The sequence below is a fragment of the Sander lucioperca genome, chromosome 19 (genome assembly GCF_008315115.2).
Source record: "Sander lucioperca isolate FBNREF2018 chromosome 19, SLUC_FBN_1.2, whole genome shotgun sequence".
Lineage (NCBI taxonomy): Eukaryota > Metazoa > Chordata > Actinopteri > Perciformes > Percidae > Sander > Sander lucioperca.
The window spans coordinates 791,736-815,040 of record NC_050191.1 but is presented as its reverse complement, the minus strand read 5'-3'; the positions used below and the strand labels follow the sequence as shown (position 1 = coordinate 815,040).

At 40.3% G+C, this 23,305-nt stretch overlaps 1 protein-coding gene across 2 annotated transcripts; it reads left to right on the top strand.

The window, feature by feature from the left end:
* The first annotated feature begins 2,846 nt into the window (after positions 1 to 2,846).
* Positions 2,847 to 7,179, top strand: zfp36l1b (zinc finger protein 36, C3H type-like 1b). 2 transcript variants are annotated; one of them, XR_004895895.1, is made up of 3 exons: positions 2,847 to 3,116; positions 4,698 to 5,935; positions 6,092 to 7,179. XR_004895895.1 is itself a non-coding variant. In XM_031304588.2 (2 exons), the coding sequence occupies exons 1-2, from the start codon at positions 3,063 to 3,065 to the stop codon at positions 5,718 to 5,720; spliced, it is 1,077 nt and encodes a 358-aa protein (XP_031160448.1). In that variant the 5' UTR covers positions 2,847 to 3,062; the 3' UTR covers positions 5,721 to 7,179. The 2 variants fall into 2 exon arrangements, 1 of the variants encoding a protein (XP_031160448.1); XM_031304588.2 differs by having other exon boundaries at positions 4,698 to 7,179.
* Positions 7,180 to 23,305: the final 16,126 nt, after the last annotated feature.

Here is a 23,305-nt window from a genome sequence, read left to right as displayed (position 1 = left end):
ATGCTTTTTTCCAATTTATTTTAAAAGTATTATTAAGGGTTGTAAAATCAAGAAAGTTTAGACCACCACGTTCAAAGGTGTTCATAATAACAGATTTTTTCACATAATGCGTCTTGTTTTTCCAAATAAAATTGAAAAGTAATTTATCAATGGAATTACAGAGTCTTTTGTTGACAAACAAGGGGATAGCTGCATATGTAAGACGGGATAAACTTTCTGCCTTTGTCAACAATACTCGTCCTTTCAAGGATAAATCTCTCTGCAGCCATTGATTAAGCTTTTTCTTTGTCTTATCACTAATCAAATTAAAGTTTACAGAGCATCTCTCCTCCTCATTTTTCATTATAGTAATCCCTAGATAAGTAATCTTATCTTTGATTGGTATGTTACAGACCTGGGAGGTGTTGTTTCTTTAAGGGAAAAAAGTTCACACTTCTTCAGATTTAAGCAGAGTCCAGAAACTGCGGAAAATAATTCTATTGTTTTGATAGCGATTGGCACTTGGCTGGCATTTTTTAAAAATAATGTAGTATCATCTGCTAGTTGGGTGAGGATAACTTCTCTTTCTGCAATTGAAATTCCTTTTAAGTCACTATTTTTAATATGGGTGGAAAGAAGTTGTGTACATAAAATGAACAGGTAGGGGGAGGCAGGGCAGCCCTGCCGGATGCCTCTTTGCAGCTCAAATCTCGGCGATGTCCCATTTTTTACTCTTATAGAGCTATTGCCTTTGCAGTACATTGTTCTAACAGCTTTACAGAAAAAATCACCAAAACCAAATTTCTCAATAGAAATAAATATAAAGTTATGTTATACTGTGTCAAAGGCTTTATAGAAGTCCAAGAAAAAGATAAAACTATCATCAGGACATAAAAATGAATAATCAATTATATCTAAGACAAGCCGAATATTGTTTGAGATATGTCTTTTTCTCATGAATCCTGATTGGACTTCATCAATAATAGGGTCTAAAACATTTTTTAATCGTTTCGCAATAATTGAGGCAAAAATGTTGTAGTCAGTGTTAAGTAATGAAATAGGTCGCCAATTATCAATAAACAGAGGATCCTTTTTGGGTTTGGGGATTAACGTAATTAAGCCTTGGGTCAGTGAAGGAGGTAGAAAACCTTTTTCAACACTTTCTAATATTACTTCAAGTAGAAAGGGAGCTATTGTGTAAAAGCCTGATAAAACTCTGCAGAGAGGCCATCAACTCCAGGAGATTTGTTAGTTTTACAATGTTCAATTGCAAATTAGGGATGTCCCGATCAGGTTTTTTTGCCCTCGAGTCCGAGTCCAAGTCATTTGATTTTGAGTATCTACCGATACCGAGTCCCGATCCGATACTTCTATAATAATTCAACTTTATAATACCTCCAGACCGCAGACATAGCCTACTCGCGATTTCCGCTTCAAGCTGCTTCCGTGTTCTACTTTGCCGGCATTTAACCAATGGCGTCTCTGCAACAAAGTGATGTTGCACGCGTTGCTGTTTCTGTGTAGAGTCAAAAGGGTCTAACTCTGTGCCACCGCATAACTATAGATGTGTTAAAAAATAATGAGAATATATATACATATATATCCGAGTCCTGATCGGGAGGTAACGTCCGATTCCGATCGAGTCTGAAACCACGTGATCGGGCCCGATTTCCGATCACGTGATCGGATCTGGACATCCCTATTGCAAATCTATCTAAAGTTTTGATGCTGAGAAGCCACACTACGCGAGGATTCAAGATGGCTGACACTTGTTTTGTTTTGTGAAATTTCGGAGAATGTCGGCAGTCCAACCCCCTATCGGCGGGTTGACAACATGCGGAAGTAGCTCCTACTACTGGCTGTAGTCATAGACAGTATATAAGAGTGGACCAACAGATCCTGTTGCTCTGGACGGAGACCAGTGAAGGCCATTAGAACCACTTTTCCGGTGAGCGCCGAGCGTTACTGCGCAGCCTCCAATTGAGAGAGACGACGTAAATATGACATGAGCGGTTGCTCATGTCATATTTACGACGTCTGAAAGTTGGAAGTCTTCTGGTAGCTGTGCCAAGAGAAATCTCAATCATTCCCAATCTTGCAGAGACCGAGAGCGAAGGTATATGTAAGGAGATAACATGGACACAGGCTAATTATTGCTAACTAAAATGCTAGTTAACATTAGTAATTACACTTAAATAGCTAATGTAAGTCAAAACTGCCTGTGAGCTTCTCCTGTACTATACGGTAATTCCTCTACTATGCGACAGTAAGTCCCGTGGTTATGACACAATGGCGCCATAGGAGGTTCGGGTTGTGAGGAGACGCTTACCCCCTTGGCTGTAGTCCATAGCCTCTGGACAAAAAAGCCTCAGATGACGCAAAAATCATCATTTTGCATCATCTGAGGCTTTTTTCCAGACCCACAATACAGAGATCTCCCCTCTCAGGGGGACATGAGGGAGGGAGGCACGGTCATTCAAAAATACTACCGGGTTTCTACTGATACAAAGCTTAATGCTAAATCGGTGAAGTATCCCTTTAAATATGGGCCCAGGTGTTTGGCTTTCTACATAACAATAGTTTAGTTGAGGATTGAGCATAATGCGGTATTATTCCAGGGCTGTGAGTCTGTTATGGATTTTTTCTGCTCTATTACAAGTTGCGTTTATGTAAAAAAGGAAGAGGAAAGACTTTATTTAATCAACTAACATTTGTTTGTTCTATATAGACTATGAAATCAGTCACCATCTTCTACCTAGATACGAGACAGGTACACGTTTGTCCTGCAGAGGCGCTGTTTTCTCTGAGGCTACACGTCTGCAGCGTGTCAGCCGGAAGCCCGCCCACCATGCAGCCAGAGCTATGCCAGAGCCGCTGCCTGCTGAAAAAGAACTGCGCAGTGCGCAGCCATAGACAGTTAAAGAGTGCGCAGCACCGTGGCCCCTTATAATTCATCCATGACTGTGGCACGGTGGAGGGGGCTCTCCACTCCACGGGGCTAAAAACCGCATAACCTAGACTACCACATATAATCACTAGCTCCTATCTATTGTCTTTTTTTTTTTTTTTTTTTACCAACAAACATGACAGCGACCATTATTTCTCCTTTCTTCGAATACAGAGAAGTGCCTAACAAGGTAAATGACGCCTATCTGGGAGGAATCGGCCGACTGAGTTTTTCTTTTCTGGAGAAACCATGCTAATATTAGCCTAGCAACTTTTGTTACAGCAAGTTTGATGTTAAGTTTGAGGGCAGTAAATCGCATCACCCACATGATTGGTGACTAGTTACAGTACATATATCTCGGACTCGTCAACGTTAAACGCGATTTAGCGTCTTAAAATCAGTTAACGTTAACTTAGCGTTACGTTAGAACTTTTTTCGCTGCTGGCCAACTTATTGGCGCAAAATGGCATAGCTAAGCTAAAAGGTAACGTTAACGTTAGTGTCTCATTGCCAGACCTATCACCACAGCGCTGTGAAGTAAAACTAGTTGAAAGGTAATTTGGGTAACGTTAACTTAAGTCAGTGTTTAATGTTAACTTTTAGTGAAATAAAAAAGCTAAATCTGCCTTTGCATCTGCCTTCTGTTTAACGTTATGAACTTTGTGTTAATTAACATTAGCTGCCTTTTTAATTAATTCCATGCCCTCTGGAGTCTGAGAAACAGAGCTGTTAACGTTACTATTCAGTTTTAGTATGTATCTACTCAATCAGTAGGCCTACGTTTAAAACTCGCATGCATTTACTAAACTGCTTATTTACTATTAAGAACATAAAGTCATTGCTACTGCCCATGCTTAATAGTCTGCAGTAACGTTATCGCAACAGAGGAACATGTAGCTACGGGTTAATCAAATATTGAGCCACGAAATAGGTGCATAGGAGTAACGTTAGGCTAATTATTCCCAGAGTAGACCGTATTGTTGAACCAATCTGTGTACGTGGATGTGCAGTGCAGATGTGTACATTTTAAGATTGATTAATGCAGTGCACTGTTAAAGTAATGGTAAAGGCACAATATACACCATAGTGGCTGCAAGGCAATGTTTCTCATCTGCTTATCAATTATGTATGTTATGGAATTATGATTCGGATTCAAAAAAAGAAATAGGAATATTTTGAAAGCAAAATCTTTTTTAGGAGATGTACAGTCATATGACTTGGGCTCAAAGGTGAAATAAAGAAAGATAAACAAATTCTCTCATGCCCTGTTAAAGTTTAGGCTTTTAACTTTAATTTGTGTTGGATACAGAAGCCCTAGCTGATTCCTAAGCAGCAGATCTCAGTCTGGATATATTGAAAACACATTTTGATACCATTCTGCAAGAAATGCTCTGTAATGTTAAGGCATGTGAGTAGTGTGTAACTGATGTTGTAAACTAAAAGGCATTAGGTCCCAGCTTAGCTTACAAAATGTAAGATTAAAAATCATGTCTCTAAGTAAATTGTTGACGATTTTATTCATCTGGAACCAGTAATAGTTTAAAACTCGGTTTTCAGTTCCTAACCCTGCTTGTAATAACATTCAACTTTCTAATTGCCATTCCCATGAGTCCTTTGGGGTATAAAATGGGTACATAGCTCAGAAAAGGTTGATAAACACAGCACACATCAATCGCTGACAATTCTAATTACCAAGAATGAAATGGTTTGCTTATTGAACTGTCTTTGAGTTTTTTATTTTTATTTTTTAATTACATGTGTTACTTTGCAGAACAGTAAGATGTTCAACTACAGCAACAACAATAACAGTCTTGGTGGACCTCAACTGATGTCTGTCCCATGCTCCAGTGCCAACTTCTCCTCTTGCACCCCCATTGAGTCCCTGCTGGACAGGAAGGTGGTGGGGGCCCCCTCTGCAGGAGGCCTGTTCCAACGGCGTCACTCAGTCAGCCTCCCCAGTGCAAAGTTAAGCCAGAACCAGTTTGTCAACAACCTTAAAAGGCATCCCTCTGTGTTATTTGGTAGTAGCTGCAGCAACAACAAGGAGAACCATTTCCGTGAGCGCTCCTACTCAGAGCTGGGGGATAGGCAGTGTTCCGGCAGTCAGGTGTGTGTGGATGGAAGCAGCCAAGTCAACCCGAGCCGCTATAAGACAGAGCTGTGCCGGCCCTTTGAAGAGAATGGCACCTGTAAATACGGCGATAAGTGCCAGTTCGCCCACGGCATGCATGAGCTGCGCAGCCTGAGCCGCCACCCAAAGTACAAGACTGAGCTGTGCCGCACCTTCCATACCGTCGGTTTCTGTCCGTATGGCCCCCGATGCAACTTTATCCACAACGCAGAGGAGCGCCGTGGGCCCCCTCCCCTTTCCGCCTTCAACAAAATGGAGCGCCCTCGGCTGCAGCACAGCTTCAGCTTTGCCGGCTTCCCCAGTTCCAGCAGCCGGCAGGACAGCCCCACCTCCGTTACACCTCCACCCATGTTCTCCACCGAAGACCTGACAGAGTGGCAGAGAAACCCCTTTGCTTACTCCAGCCAGGAGCTTGCCAGCCTGTTTGGGCCCAGCTTGGGGCCACCACCTGTGTCTGAGCCTCAGGGTCCGACCCCACCTTCCCCAACCACCTCCTGCTTTTTCCAGCCCACATCAGATAGCTCCCCCTGCCATCCGGGCTCTCTGTCTGACCAGGAGGGCTATCAGAGTAGCCTTGGCAGTCAGAGTGGCTCTGAGTCCCCGCTCCTGGATGCCTCCCGTCGCCTCCCCATTTTCAGCAGGCTCTCTGTCACTGATGATTAAGGTGTCTTCTTCCCTGGGCTTGACATGGGAGTAATGGAAAGAGATAGGAAGATGGAGACAATTCATCACCTAACCCCCTTCTCCTCTTAGCCCTGTTAACAGGACAAATAGACTGCTCTGTGCATTGTTGTAGCCAGTGAGTCAAATCAGAAATCCAGATCAAGTCTCTTCCAATATTATGAACAGTTGGTAAACCAGAATCCTATTCATGCACAGGCCTTGCACTGGTGCCATGGTAGAATGAATGTGAATGATGGTGTAAAGTAGCTCAGATCATATTATAAAATAGTTTAATATGACTTATAATGGACAGTAGGGAGTGGCAGTCAGTGTGTGTGTTCAGTACATTGTGCATCTGTGCTGTACAAAGTGTGTTGCAGTGTTGTGTATATCGCTACACAGCCATTATTATTATGACCGCCTGTGCCACAACCTTGACACTTCCTAGAGGCTTGTTACAACTCGGTGTTCAATTTTTAAAAGAATCATCACTATAAAATAAACAAGAGAAAGTCAGTAGAATGTAAGATTATAATAGTGCCTTGGCGTTTATTCATGTGAAGCCAACAGTAACAGTAGTTATTATCATTATTATTGTCTAGTTTATTTCCCAAAGCCTTTCGAGTCAGGGCTTTGGCTGTAACTGCTTATTTATCAAAATGTATTTATTGCTGATCTTAAGCATTTTTATTTTGTATTTATCTGGTTAATGAAAAAATAGAATATATATTTTCTTTCATGTGAAATTATGATCTTCCGTATTAATCGAAAAAAATACCTTTTTTTTCACAGTTAATATATTATACTGCAATTACATGTTTTGTAACACTTGATTTATTTTGAAAGATAATCTTAATTTAAGACACAAATGTTTAGCATTTTTTATTTGTTTGCTCCTCCCACATGTATGACTGCAGGTTTGAAGTTCTCTGATGCAGTCTGAAGGCACAAACTGAAGTGTCAAAGTCAATGTCCTAGTGCATGCTAGAGACAAGTGCTGTCTTTTCAGTAGGGGGTTCTGCAGCTGACATCAAGTTCAAATGATGAAAAAAGCTAATGTAAGTAATTGCAAACTAATCAGGTAACTAAGCTAGTGCCATACAGTTGTTAAGGGTGTGGACAAAGTATGAATGCACTCGGGGTGCAGGTGGTGCTGGTTTAACAGAGTTCTTATGGCCAACTTGCACAGCATCACAGCTGTTTTTTGTGCCGGCTTCATCGCGCCTGATAATCTGTTGGCTTTCTAGCCTGTGGGTCTGTCTGGAGATGCTCACCTGTGGCTCTTTTTCCCCCTCCAGTATCTTTACATGCAGGGTCTATTTTTGTCAGAGCAGCTCATGTCTCTAAAGTGTGAAATTCACAGTGAATGTAAATTAATCCCCATATTTATTGGCAATTGTAATTCATTTTGAGGCCTTTCTTACCATGTTGGAAATTGCACTAAAATGTTTGGAGAAGATATTTTTGTATTCTTCAGATACATTTACATGGAACAGTACATTCAGTGGTTTTAGATGTCCATTCAAGTATACCAATGTCAATGTAGAACAATCAACCACAGAGCATCTGCATAAATAATATTGAACAGCACAATATCAAAGAGTGATTACTAATATTGATGTACTAAATTTGAATGAATTTAAAGTGCGTTATAACCTCAAAGCCCTTAAATGTGGAATGGAATTTGTGTTGAAACCCTGTTTACATCTCCCACCTGCATCTTATAAAATGTCAGATTGCCAGATCAAAATGCCATGCATTAACCATAGCTTCTGTTGTGTTAAGGTGTCTCCTCCCTGCTGCATTTCTGGGTGGCATCTTTTTTCGTTCTGTAGACTATAATAGCTCTGGAACAGTCCTGTTCTCATATTAATGTATTGTACTGGGATTAAAGCTATAGTGCGTAACTTTTTGATATTAATGAACGTCCGTTGCATTCAAGCCATTGCCACATGAGTTGCTACAAAGCTAATTAAGACTATCGGCTCCACACAACTCCCTCTGTATTTCTCAGTATGGCTGTGTTCAGAAGATTGTGTCATCAGGCGACTTTCGCACACAGAAACTTGAGTGACTCTTCTAAAGAGTCCATGTTTTTTTAATCCTCCGTGTCCTTAGCTACTAGGTTGGGGTGGTACGCGATCACGGAAGGCTTGTATCATGCGCCAACGGTTTTGTTGTCATTACCCCTCATGGGGGGCGACAGAAACGATGCACTACAGCTTTAATTCTAATTTGAGACACTGAATCAGTTACTAGCACTTTGAGTTATCACAATGGTGATGTAAAGGTTTTCTTTGACCACTTTTGCCCATGAAAGTGCCTATATATACATTCCAGGTTTCCCAAATGTCGTGCCTTCATATTTTTCTAGAACAGAGCAGATACAAGCTTAAAATGTATTCCTGTAGGTTAGAGGTTAACAGGATTGACACATAATAAACTGTTGAATGTATTCTCCAGCAGCTGTCGCTGTTTCTACAATAATTACTTTGTTCATGGTTTATTTTGTAATGAAAGATTGCAGTTAAAACCAATAAAATTATTTAAAAAAAAAAGTATTTATATTGAATGTGTGAGTTCCTATGAATTCCTTTTGTAACGTTTTACAAGGCTTTTATTCAGCAGTTACCCGAGCATAACACTGCTGAGGTTGGTGGTTAGACTAGAGTTGTTTTGATAGAAATGCCTCCATTACTGCCTATAAAGCTAGTATCGGCAATACCACATAACTCATCACTGAAAAAAAATCTACTTTGAAGACGTTTGTTGATGCTCTTATTCAGTTATGACTAAACTAGATAATAAAATAATTCTATGGCATTTATTCTCTATGTATTTGTTTTACAAAGGGTTTCACCTGAGCCTGGACATATAGCAATGATGATCAAATCTCAACAGGGTTGGTAGTCTACAGCTGTTACAATAATTATATATTAAAACACTGGTATCAGATCTTTACTCGGTATTGGAATCTGTATCGGGAAGTTAAAAAAAGTTCTATTGGGACATTTTTTGTTGGGACCATACAGATATTCAGTCAATTTACTACATACCTGACATTACTGCTGTCCATTTCCCAAAGCATGCTCTAGTGCAGTGTTTCTCAACCTTTTTGGCTTGTGACTCAATTTGTTTCATATCTCATTGCCCCCTCATCACAGGTGATAGACCTAGTGTGGAGATGGGTTGTGAACAATCATTTAAACAACCTAGTGTATTAGGAATGTGTTTTTCTGTCTTATCTGCATTTCTACAGTCTTCTGATTTCCATTTTAGTGTTATACCAAGGCTATGTATTTTGGGGCAGTGTAGTTGTTATGGTTTTAAGGTTCTAACTGGAGCCACAAACCACCTGGAATCGAAAGTTGCAATCAATTGTCCAGTTTATGTATCCAGAGAATGATTTGAATGTTGAATGTCATGATGATTGCCATGGCTTTAAACCAAGAAAACTAATTACATTATTTTACCCAAAGAAATCATTAATCAAGCCTTTATATCTTGTGTAATACTTGCAAATTAAAGTACCATAAATATTTCAAATAATGATTAGCCAAACATGTACTTCATCATATTTATGAAGAACGTGAATTAGATCAAAGATTATCCATTAACCTTCATGTCAATTGATAAGAATACCATCAATCCAATCAATAAAAAGAAAGCATTTACATTGAAGGTTATTCAAAAGACAATTGCAAACAATCACTCAAGGAGAAGAGGAAGCCCACAGGCCTCTTTATAAAGTGGGTGGTACCACCACAAGTTTACTTAACCATCACTTTTAGTGTCTCCTTGTGGACATTAGGGGAAAAAAAACTTTATTTTGTTATTTAAACATTATTTCTAAAAGTAGAAATGTGCCATATCTGAGGCAGAGGGCTGAGACATTTAAGTTATAATTGTCTAATCTAGACGGTTAAACTGATGTAGAAAATTTAACTATACCTTCAATACAACAATCTCTTCTCTAAATAGAGTAAACAACTTTCCACCCAAATCCTTTTCTCAATTTCTGGTGTTTTAATTTTTTTAAATGAAAAATTGAAAAATCTAAATAAATCTGGTAGAGGGAAACGAAAGATGAAGCTCCCACATAAACTCCAACTTGACAAGTGCTTGTAAATGTAACAGTGGCCACTGTTCCATCATCAGCCCACAGATTTAATACAGCTGCTGTTAGCGATGTTAAAGTCCCTCCACTCAAAAACATTTTTTTGTTTATTCACTTGAATTTTTGGCTAATCATGTACGTGCAAAGTTTGACACTAGAACACTGTCTTCACATTCATCTGTTGAAAGACTTAGGGGCCATCCACACGGAGACGCTTTTTGATGTAAACGCACGTTTTGCATCGTTTGGGCCGATTGTCCAAACGAATTCTGTAAATGCACTGCCTGAAAACGCACTTTTTTGAAACCTGGTCCCAGGGTGAAAAAAAATTGAAAACGGCTCCCTTTTGGCTTCGTTTGGACAGTGAAACCGCATACGTGCGTATCGATGATGTCATCGCCACACCCCTCGACCCCTCTAACGTTATGTGGCTAATATAACGTTAAACATCGCTAAAGTAACTGACGCTCCACCAGGGACGTAACGTTAACTGCTATGGTTAGCTGTTTATAAAGTGGAAGTAGACAACTTATCAACTAGCTAGCTAATCTGTCTGCTTATCAACTCCTTGAACGGATTATAGTAACTTTTAGCACGGTTTATTGTAGAAAGGCTACCGCAAGAAAAACGTGTAGATTATCAAAAATACATTGGATCATTGATGTTTGTTTGACTGCCGATGTTAGCTAGCAGCGTTAACGTGCTAACGTTAGCTCTGCTAGCTAGCGCGCTGCAATCATGTCCGATGGCAGACAGAATTGCAAAATTAAAAGCAATCCAACAGCACATTACTATACAATGTCAACAAAGACACGTTTTCTTGCGGCGGCCTTTATAAAATGAGCAGTGGTGAAAGTTATTATAGTCTAGCATGTTATGATTGGGAGTGACTGACATGGATGTATTAAGAGAACTGGATACAGTGTTCGGCAGGAAGCCCCGTACATGAGAGTGGTCAAAAGCGCATAAAGCAAACATGGAGCTCGGATCTTCCGCATTGTTGGCCCATGACGTCACGATGGACACGCGCACTAGCAACAATTTGTTTGTGTTGCCTTAGCAACCGGTAGCAACATGCTCGTTCATGAGCTTATCTCTAGTGTCTCTTACAAGTGGCGAACTCATGAACTCGCCGTTTTCATTGTCTAAAATATTCACCAACGTTAAACATTGTGTTTTTGTTGTTCCCGATCGTTTACATGCTTAGCTAAATAAACGATAGATGTATTTAGCTAGACAACCAAGGAGATTTAATAATTATGTCGTGCTACTAGCTAGCTAGCTAGCTACTAACTAGCGCTAGCAGTTAGCCTGCAGTTTTGTGAACAAAGCTCATCCATGGCTTCAGCTCTCATCCACATTACAAGCTTTAGAGCATACGGCCCTCGGATGTATCATAAGAGAGAACCAAGGCGATGTAATCACTATGTCTGTAGTAACATAATGTAGGCATATAGCTAGCTATGTAGCTATAGATCTTAATACAGCCATGCTAGCTACCCCTGATGTTAGCAACTAGCTAGCTAGCCGATAGCCCGCCAGTTTGGGAAATGCTAATGACGTTACATCCACGTAGCTAACAGGCTTTACAGCATACATACATCCCTCGGATGTATCATAACTTCATAAGATAATACCATGGACGTATTAATAGAACACATGGTGAATTACAACCATTAGCTATATCAATTATTACAGCTAGCTACATGACCTCGGGAGAACAGTCATGTGAGCGGGCGGGCGCAGTCCCGCGGCTCTGCTCGCGTCCATTATGCACGTTCATCATGCCTAATTTAATAATTCTGGATTCGCTACTAGTGAATGTTAAAAATGTTAAAAACGTGACGTTTTAAACAAGGACCCTTTAATTGTTCGGGCTGGTAAGTTGATATACCCCGAAACAAATGATCCGCTGAAATATAGACGTTTCTTTCGCCATGCAAAGTGTATGTGAAAAGTCTTTCTGGGCCATGGGGTGCAGTACCACCCCTATCTGCTAAGCCCATGGTGGCTTTTAGACTTGACGCTCTTCTTGGGGGCTTGGTGACTGAAGACTATGCTCTTTCTCTGTTTTTGGTATATTTCTGTTGCAGAAACAGCGCCACCTATAGGCCTGGAATATGAAGTAGCGTGTTGAGTCTTTTACAAATGGATCCGTTTGGACGCACATTTTTTTTACACGGTTCCAGGGAAGACTGGGAAAAAAAAGATTGTTTTGGTATGTGTGGACGTGGCCTTAAGTTTCTCTGTGCTCACCTTAAAGGGACGCTTCAGCTCATTTCAACCTTATCTCTATCTATTTGGTTAAGGAATATGGTGTGAAAAAAGCCTGCAGTTCTTTTTAATGTTCTCTGGTGCTCAGCTGGCCACACAAAATCTTCTCCACTTTGTACAGAAGAACTAGGAATATTGATCAAATGCTTCTATCACTTGAGGAGACATATAGATCCTCCCTTTTACAATCTGACTGTATTAAGATCTTAATATTAAAATATAATATAATAATATAATCCTTAATAAACGTGTTAGCAGCCAATTATTAAAGCTCAAGCAGAAACACTTTGAACTGGGTGATAAACCAGAAAAATTACTAGCAAGTCAATTTAGAGGAGAGCAAGCTAGTCGAGCTATCCATAGGATTAAATCTAAATCGGGCGCATTGGTTACTGACCCGAAGCAGATTAACGCTTGCTTCGGAGACTTGGAATTATATTCCAGCAAAGTAATGCCCACTGAAACAGATATTGGTAATTTTTTAAATAACCTAAATATTCCACAACTAGGTGCCATACATAAAGACTACATTTACACCCCAATATCTAAGTGTGACCTTTTGGAAGCCTTTGGAGCATTTCCCTCTGGGAAATCAGCTGGCCCAAATTGTTTTCGCTGCAAAATATACAAGACATTTCATGAAGAAATAGTCCCTATCATTTTACGAATGGTGAATGATACAGTGAAAAACAAGATGCTCAGCTCACTCTATGAAGCTAATATTTGTTTGCTTTAAAGAAAGGGAAAAGTAGAAACCGACTCTGCAAGTTACAGACCAATCGCTCTTCTGAATTGTAACCAAAAGGTGATAACTAAAGTTCTGGCCACAAAATTAGGTAAGCATATCTCAACAATTGTACATCCTGACCAGACTGGTTTTATACCGGGTAGATTCTCAATTAGTAATGTTGGTCTGCTTTTCAATACATTGTATTGGATCCATGAGAAGGACACGCAAGCTGCCGTCTTATCTCTCGATGCCCAGAAGGCATTTGTTCAGATCGAAAGGCCTTACATGCTAGAGACATTAAGTCAATTTGGGTTTGGAGTGAACTTTATAGAATGGGTTAAAATAATTTATTCAAATCCAGTATCTTCCATTTTTGACCAACTCAGACATATCCCAGCCTTTTGAACTGCATTGTGGTGTGAGACAGGGTGATCCCCTTTCCCCCCTGCTGTTTGATATTGCTTTGGAACCTCTTGCAATAAGAATCAAGGGTCACCCAGGTGTCCATGGTGTAACATTTGAAAGCCTTGAAAGGTTGAAAGCCTTGTGAATTTCTATGCGGACGATTTATTAATTTGTTTATCTTACCAGGTAGTGTCAGTTCCCAACCTCCTGAACTACATTAAATTATTTAGTAAACTGTCAGGATATACAATAAACTAGGATAAAAGTGAATTCTTGCCCCTGACAAACAAACTGAGCCCTGCTTTCTTGAAATGCTTGCCATTTAAAGTGGTTACCACCCACCTTACCTATCTTGGATTAAAGATTAGATCTAGAAACCCCAAGCTTTCATTTAAACTACATTTTCTGGACATGGTAGACAAATTAAAAGATAACATTAGGAACTGGAAGCTGCTTCCCCTTTCAATGATTGGCCGCATCAATGCTATTAAAATGGTTGCACTTCCACGGTTCTTGTATCTTTTTCAAAACATTCCTGTCTATTTACCAGTATCCTTCTTTAAACAAAAAAAGAGAGCTGAGCCAGAAGGCAAAGCTCTCAATCTACCGGTCAGTTTTCGTTCCTACCCTCACCTATGGTCATGAAGGCTGGGTCATGACCGAAAGAACAAGATCCAGGGTACAAGCGGCCAAAATGGGTTTCCTCAGGAGGGTGGCTGGCGTCTCCCTTAGAGATAGGGTGAGAAGCTCAGTCATCCGTGAGGAGCTCGGAGTAGAACCGTTGCTCCTTCGCGTCGAAAGGAGCCAGTTGAGGTGGTTCGGGCATCTGGTAAGGATGCCCCCTGGGCGCCTCCCTAGGGAGGTGTTCCAGGCACGTCCAGCTGGGAGGAGGCCTCGGGGAAGACCCAGGACTAGGTGGAGGGATTATATCTCCAACCTGGCCTGGGAACGCCTCGGGATCCCCCAGTCGGAGCTGGTTAATGTGGCTCGGGAAAGGGAAGTTTGGGGTCCCCTGCTGGAGCTGCTACCCCCGCGACCCGATACCGGATAAGCGGACGAAGATGGATGGACTTCTTTAAACAACTGGACTCAGTTATCCTCTTGTTTGTCTGGGCAGACAAACCCCCTCGCATTGCTAAAGCCCATCTACAGAAGAATGTGAAAAGTGGTGGCCTCAGCCTTCCGATATTTAAGCATTATTACTGGGCTGTCACTTTCTGGCAGTGGGGCTGTCTCGACGACGACCGGTCTGATGTCTCCCTGCTTTGGTAAAAAGTCCCTGCTAGTTTCAGAAACTTCTCTTCCAGTGCTGCTCCTTTCTGGAGCGCAGCTTTCCTACAAACTAGTTGGTCATAACTTAATTCTCAGAAATTCATTGAGGATTTTGAATCAAATTATAAAACTCCTTGCATTGGTGAATATCTCAGTATACACCTCTATGATACACAATCACTTGTTCAAGCCGGATTCCAGACTAGAGAGAAATAGGGCTGTTGGTGACCTTTACATAGATAATAAATTTGCTTCATTTCTTCAGCTCCAAACTAAGTATCACCTTCACCCAACAACAGTTTTATCGATCCTTCAAGTCAGGCATTTTGTACGGGAGTGTATCCCAGAATTCACAATCAAACCAAATTTCTTTTTACCTCTCACTCAGCCTGACTCAAAGCATTTGATCTCCCTTTTTGACACTGCTTTTAGGGAGGCCTGGGCCGCAGATTTGGGTGCTCTGGTGTCAGATGAACTGTGGGAGGAAGGTTTGTCCACAGTCCGCTATACAGAGTTGTTCCATTAGGTCTAGAAATAGATTATTTCAAATTAAAGCTATAGTGCGTAGTTTCTGCCGTTCCCATGACGAATTCTAAGTAATGACAAGTCACCGGATGACAATCTTCTGAACATAGCCATGCTGAGAAATACAGAGAGAGTTGTGTGGAGCTGATATCTTCCATCCATCCATCCATAGTCTTAATTAGCTTTGTAGCAACTCCTTTTTCAGATGTTTTGACACCTTTTCCTGTATCAACAAAGGTCATATCATGCAAGTTTGCTTCCATTTTGGCTGTTTATTCCTATGTTCCCTTTTTAGCTTCAGTTGTGCTGTTTACTGTTTCTGGTTCTATTTCATCAATATTCTTTTCTGTACTTCTCTCAGAAGCATTTTCTTCAGCTTCCGGTTAAAAAGAGTTTCTTTACACAGATTTAGGATTGTTCCCAACCAAAGACGGATCAGCTAAGTTTACAGGTAAACATGGATGATCCACTTCAGGTACGTTTCCCTAATCAACAGGGAGGTATTTAGCTCCAGTAGATATTTCACTTTCAAACACTGTCTTCCTCTTTTTCTTAGGCATATCTGAGCCTTCAGATAGTCTCTATCTCAAAAAAAAATGTTGGGCCATTGTCTTCATCATCCTCTGAATACAGATAGGTAGATAGATAGATACTTTATTCATCCCGAGGGAAATTTTAGATGTCTGCACATCGGACTGGGTAGGTGCCTTGTTCTTGGCCTACATGCTGGGTTCGGCCTCCCTATTTCTTCCTCTGATTCAATTCGGTGCAACGTTACTTTTCCCAGGGACAGATTTGACAGCGACACTGCCTTTCAAGCTCCACACGGGACGTGACAGAGGCTGTAGCAGAGTAATCATGGCAAGCGAGAAGCAGCCAAAGCTAACTTTTGAGAGCGTTTTAAGCTTCGTCGGCTTTTTGCTGGACGGCGCTCTGAGCCAGGCAAACACCAAGCTGACAACCTCACAGATGGATGCGGTGGTGATGGCCTCATACATACACGCAGCGGACCGCTGTGGACTTGTGTCGGTTGCACGGACACGCAAGGATTTCCAGAAAAGAGGCTGCATGTGTCTACGACAATGCGGTGGCTGCGCGACCGGTGCAAGTTGATACAGACATTACATAGTATGCACTAACACTGTGTAATGCCGATGACCTGCTGATGTGCATTCAACCCGCGCTCGACTCGTTCATAATGAATCAGCCGTCACTCTGTGAGTAGAGAATCCAGTCTGCAGTGGAGTTCAGACACTTCACTGATAAACCAGAGATTGGCTTTATGGTCAAAGATAGTTTTTGTATAATTAACTTCAGTCTCTGCTAGAGACCCCTGCTTTTAAAAGTAATGTCAAAGTAATGAGTAAAGTAAAAAGTTACTTTCCATAGGGGGTAACTAAGTAAAGTAACGGATTACTTTTTAAGAAGTAACGAGTAACGAGCAAACACTACTTTATACAAGTAACTAACCCCAACACTGCCCATCAATAAGCACGTGTATGCTTGTTGCGAAGGCAGAGGTTACAAGAACTCGGTTTCCAATTTCAAGTGTGGACTCTCCTACTCACAATTTTTATCTGCCACTTTCTTTGCAAGTTTATAACTTTCCTTCAAGTGAGAGTTCAGATTTTTTACATACAGTGCATGTGAAGTAGATAAACTGTCCTTGACGGGTAACCCAAATGCAATGTTGATGGGCAATCTAGGTTGATGGCCAAACAGTTCATAGGCTGAAAAACCAGTAACATCAATTCTTGTGCAATTGAGAAGGCGGCTTTACATGATCACGCCACTTTGTCTTTTCCTTTTCTTGCAGAGTTCCCAGCACGCCTAACAAGGTGTGATTAAAACCCTATTGGGTTTCTTCTGGGACAGTATGGGCTTGTCCTCACTTTATGGATACCGGCTAAAACACAGAACTTCCTAATGGTGTGTGACACAAAATCATGCCCCTGACCGCTATGCAGGCGCTCTGGGAACCCATAGTGATTGAGGATCTGCTCCATGGGTCTGCTGGTTTGGATATTCTTCACCAGTAGAACCTTGATCTGACCACCTCCAGAGTGCATTTGATTCCCATATGTCCCATTTCCCAAATTTGAGTTAAGGAAACTTTTAATGGAAAAGGGTGCAATATTAAGAAAGACATGAAAAAAGAAGAAAATAGTTTGATTTCATTTCATTGTCTTCTATGTTGCCTGAAAATAGGTTTAAGATACCAAGAGCACAATTACAAACACTACAAATAAAATTATAGAAGAAAATTATACATCAGCAAAGCAAAGGGGGCCTTTAGACTCTAGGGCTAAGTGGATTGGAGAGGGGGAACAGAACTAAACAGAGTTCCCAGCATGTCTAACAAGGTTTGTTTAAACCCTATTGGGTTTCTTCTGGGATGGTATGGGCTTGTCACTCACTTAGGGATACCGGCTAAAGCACAGAGCTCCCTAATGATGTGCGACTCAAAATCATAACCCTAACCCATAAAGTATTCTGGGAACCCATAGTGACTGAGGAACTGCTCCATGAGTTTGCTGGTTTGGATATTGACCTGAAGGACACTTTTCTGGCTGACTTTTCCTTTTTTCCTTTGTCTCCACATCAAATGCCATTCTTGGCCAGTAGAACCTTGATCTGACCAGCTCAAGAGTGCGTTTGATTCCCATGTGTCCCATTTCGTTATGAAGACTTGTGAGTACAGATGACCCTAAACCGTGTGGCAGGACAAGTTGGCAGACTGGTCTATTTTCACACAGCCGTCTCCTGTATAATAGGCCATCCTGTAGTTCAAGACAACTCATCTCCCTGCGCATCAGCCACACTCAGGCCGAATCAGCTTGATGATACAACTGATGACTCAGTCTGCTCTTTGTAGTCTGGCTAGTTCATTTCATTTCATTTTATGTTTATTTGTATAGTGATGAAGTATGTAGCATAGACATATGCCACACACCACAGCATTTAAAAGATAATTTGCCTAAATGGGCCTGTTAAATACAATAAACTCAACACATACTGTACATAAAAGACAGTACAAAACACAAATTTAACAATAGATGCATACCTTAAAATGCAAAACTGTCTTTTCCATACGTGGGAACTGTAAGAAGACCTTGGAATTTTGCCTCCTAAGCAGATTGTTATCTGTTTCTACTGTGAACCTTCCAAGTCCAAGTCTTTCCGGTGAGTAAATTCTAATATTTTATTGAACATTATATGTTAGCATTATTAGTATGCTTACAAGCTAATTAGCCATAGACAGAAAGAATTAGACTTGGAGTAAGACACCCAGTGACTGTTCTGTGTAATAGTTTCTGTTATTAAGCTATTTTCCGTTAATTCTCAAGGTTTGAGAGACATTACTAAACGAAAGGCATTATTTCTTCATGCAAAAAACTTTAATGCAGACTTTTGTCTGATACAGGAATGGGGAGAGGACTTGTGGATGTCATATGGAAACCAGCGCTCAACAGGAACACTTAAACACAAATTCAATGGGAAGATCATCCTCATTCAAGATAACCCACATGGATACAGGGTTCAAAATGAACCCAATTGGCTGGTGGACAAAAAGTCTAGTCAATGGCTAGTGAATGTTCAAATTTTACCAGCCACTCAATATTTACCATTGTTTTTTTGGAGTTAAGCAAATCTACCAGCCACTTGCATATTTTACCAGCATTTGGATGGTAAATGGTGCTAATTTTGAACCCTGTTGACCCCACACCCTGTCTACTGACTTCTCTGTTATGTGTTTCAACATTTTATAGCATACACCATCTTTCCCAGGAGTGGTTTGAAGGGCACTAATAATTGCTCCTCTCAGCTCAAACATACTAAAAGGTAAGTCTAATGGATTCCCTGACACTTCCTGGCAGGTCAAATATAGGTCTGTGGTTTTTAGGAAGCACATTTGTGTAAATGCTCTTTCTTTTTGATTAGGACCATCACCCATCAAATTTTAAGGAAATAAATTCAATTCCCAACTCACTTAGACACTCCACAGAATAGAGACTTGTCATCTCTGAGTTTCTTAACCAGAAACAGCCCATTTGCCAGCCCACAATTCCCCATGGCCTTAATCTGGCCAATTTAATCGGATCCATCCTAGGCAGGCTCATTGTATTCCCTGATTTTATGGACCAACCCAAACATGTGCTGGAACCCACAAGAAACCCACACTACACCCCTGCCTCTCCAATCTTAAAAACCATCATTTAAATCTCGCCAATGTAACCTAGCCCCACCACCTTCTCCCCCTACTAGCGCCATCAAGGCAGACAGTGAATCGGAACAGATACCTTTTTCCAGCCCACTTTCTTCCACCCACCACAGAGCCCTTAGTATTGCTACCAACTCTGCCATAAAAATCGAAAGTCCACCAGGCAGTCTGTGACACTGTCTGAAATGAACATGGGGAACATAAAAAACAAATTCCACTTTCTTACTCTCTGGGTTTCCAGAGCCATCAGAATAAATATGTATGTAGTCGTTCCATTTATTACTAAGCTGCTCCTGTACATAATGTGCAACATTTCCTACTCTTCCTTCCTGTATTGACTCTTTAATAGATAGGTCCACATGAGCATCAGGCAGTGTGGGCTAGATGGCCAGCACTATTTCCCTCTCATTGAGTTTAAGCTCCCCTGCATATGTGTTAACAGAATATAAAACACTATTTCTATTAAAGCGTGACTCTCGCCAAAATGCAACCTAGGGTCTTTTTAGACTTTTAAGAATTACCGTATTTTCGTTTTCGGTCAAATGGCCTTTTGAATGGGAGTGCTAGGGGCACTACTATGATCGCATCAAAATCGCTATTTTTAAAACACTAAGAAGGCTCGACACAACATGAAACTTTGCTCGAAGTATCACCAGGGGCTCTACACATGAACTCGAGCACTGAGAACATTGTTTGTGTACACAGAGTTTACTAAAAAAGGTTTTGAAAAACTCACTTTAGCTTTTGTTTTTCCGCTCGCTGCCATCTTGCTAATCACAAAGTGTCGATCGCCGAAAGCAACGTAACAGGGAGGAGAGTAAAGATGGAAAGCTCCTAAAGCTTAGTTCCATATACATGCACGGATAATTAGTTGTCTTGTCATTAGTGAAAAACAATATTGACCTTGTAGTTGCACCTCTGGAGTCCGTTCATTCGCATTCGGATTCCGTCCTAATTATGCTTTAAAATGAAAGTTTGACTCGGGTACATTCACAAAAAGACCCTAGGTTGCCTTTTGTTGAGAGTTACGCTTTAAGCCTGCTCTCACCCTTACCAAACTCGCAACACTCTACTAGTAGAGAGATTGAAGGAAAATTTGATCCAAAGCTTTTAATTTTACAAAATGATTTAATTCATTTAATAATCAATTTTGTATGTCGCAGCCTTAACAGAGCCTCCCCTACCTCCACTAAGAGCGCCGATATAGCTGCCGAGCCGTATGCAAGTCACCCGTAATCGAAAACTGATCTTATCATAGCTTTATAAATCAGCATAAGAATACTGTCTGAATCCCAAGAACAACCAGCCAAGCACCTCATAATATTAATAACCTTTCCACATTTGTTTACTATCTTTAATTTAATTTAATCCTTAATCCAAATAAGCATTCTGCCCCGAATCCCTGCATCATAAACCTTATGACTACTGCTTCCTTCCTAAACATATCATTAAAAACATTAAGCAAAAAAAGGGCTAGCTCTGCTAACAACATTTTATAGAATTCAGAAATCAATCCATCTGTTATGGGTGATTTGTTCACTTTAAGTTTCTTAATAGTGTCCTTAATTTCTACAATAGTGTTAGGAGTATCACAAACGCTTTGGTTAACGTCTCCAATCATTTTAACATCAACCAAAGAGTTAAAAACCTCATCCAGCTCAACTATTAATAGGATAGATTCATACAGAGTTTTATAATAATTTTCACAAATGTTTAAAAATTCTTGTGGGTTGTAAACAACTGTGCCATATAGGGAAAGTCTTCTAATTCCATTTTTGTTTACTTTCTGCCATTCTCGGTTACAAGGAACTTGGTTATCTTCTTTTTCTTCTGCAAGTAGGTTAAGGATTTAGAGATCAACCACAAATCTATTCTTGAATGTAACGAGCCAAACTTGTTTTTCCAGGTAAATTCTTTAGAGTTGGGATTGTTATCTCTCAATTAATTAAGCCTCATTTGCAGTAGTATTGAAATCTTCACCAAAAATAATCTTTATACTAAAGAAAAAAATACTAAAAATGGCATCTATATTGGTGTTTAAAGTTTCAAACAACTCACAAGTTTTCCTGGGTATTATTATAGCCATAAACATTACCTAGAATGGTCTAGTTATTGTAAGAAAGAATCATAAGAATGCTGGTCAACAGTGTGGAAACAAGCAATAATAGTGCCTGTTCTAAAACCAGGGAAAGACCCCTGAGATCCATCTAGCTATAGACCTATTGCCTTAACATCACATTTATGTAAAATCATGGAAAGAATGGTCACAGAAAGGTTGACATATTTCCTAGAAAGTAAAGCTCTTTTGTCTCCATATCAAAGTGGGTTCCGTAAATGTCGGAATACAATGGATTCAGTATTGTGCTTAGAATCAGAAATCAGTAAAGCACAGACAAAGTAGTGATTGCTGTCTTTTATGACGTGGAAAAGGCATATGATATGCTCTGGAAAGAAGGACTACTAATTAAGGTAAAATCATTGGTGGTAGAGCATTTACTTGACAGGAAAATACAAGTAAGAGTAGGTGCAGAATACTCCAGTGTTTATGCAGAGGAAAATGGTTCCCTCGCAAGGAAGCGATTGTAGTCCATTGCTATTCAATATTATGATAGATGACATTCTCTCTGGTCAATCGAGGTGTGGGAAGGTCGTTGTATGCGGATGACGGGGCTTTGTGGATAAGAGGCCGCAATGTATCATTTGTGAATAGAAAAGTTCAAGCTGCGGTGGCTCAGGTGGAGGGATGGACAAAAACATGGGGATTCAAACTGTATGTGGCAAAAACTCAGGTGAAAAGTTTTTCAAGACAGCATAAAATTGCACCCATATCGGTAAAACTGTATGGTCAACCTCTTGAACAAAAGCAATCAGATTTCTTGGTGTATGGTTTGATGAAAAGCTCACATGGAATACTTGTGTAGAAAAGGTTCAGAATAAATGTAAAAAGGTCATTAATGTACTCCGTTGTTTGGCAGGACAGGAGTGGGGAGTAAGTAGGTAATCTCTACAAAACATATATTAGGCACTCATGAGACCCGTCTAAAATTATGGTTGTATAGCTTTCATGTCAGCAGCAGAATCACATCTCAAGAAGCTGGATGTCTTCTCTTCATCTCTAGTATCAGCGATGCAAGTGGAAATGGGAGAGATGCCTTTAAGAATTAGAAGGGTTAAGTTAATGCTGGCATACTGGGTTAATCTTCAGGGGCATTGTAATTCACATTCTGCAAAGAGCATTTTAACATACTGCTGGGAACACAATGAGTCACATATCAGTTTTGGATGGATAGGTGATGCTAAAAGCAGCAAGCATTAGATTAGGTCAACTATAGCCCTACTGTTTCAATTTCCTCCATTCCTCCCTGGTTATTCCCCTTGCCACGTGTAGACCTCAATATACATCAGAAATTGACAAATAAGACGAACAACTTCCAATATGGCGCACAGTCCAGAATTATGTTGTAAAGAATTTCTCAGACTTAGTATTCAATTTTACAGATGGCTCTAAACATCCAGATAAATGGTATGCAGGTGCAGCAGTATATACCCCAGAGAGTGAAACATCAATAAATAAAAGGGTATCAGACCATTTATCAGTATACACCACAGAGTTGTCAGTAGTGTTATTGGAATTACAGTGGATAGAGGAGAAGGAAATACAAAATGCTGTTTTTCAACAATATCCAGTATTAGATCAGGCAGATCATCCTTCAGAACTGATAATATCAATGAAATAGTTCTAATTATGTACAGATTGCAAATTAAGGGCATATTTACAAGTATCATTTGGGTTCCTGCCAAAGGGGTAAGCTTCTCCTCGGACCACGAACCTCCTATGGCGCCATTTTAATGCTACAAAGCCATCACCTCCCGTTAGCATCCCATTGACTGCCATTCATTTTGGCGCCACTTTGACAGAGAATAACTTTACATCTGAAGCGTTTAAAGACTCAATTTGTCCATTGTTTATTTCTTAAGAAACACGACCATCTATAAAAGGCTCCATTAGCTTGTATCTAACGTTATGGTTTTTGCAAAAA

Coding starts and splice junctions, on each gene's coding strand:
- zfp36l1b (XM_031304588.2), top strand. CDS start 3,063: ATGACAGCGACCATTATTTCTCCTTTCTTCGAATACAGAGAAGTGCCT. Junction 3,117..4,697: donor ACAGAGAAGTGCCTAACAAG/GTAAATGACGCC, acceptor GTTACTTTGCAG/AACAGTAAGATGTTCAACTA.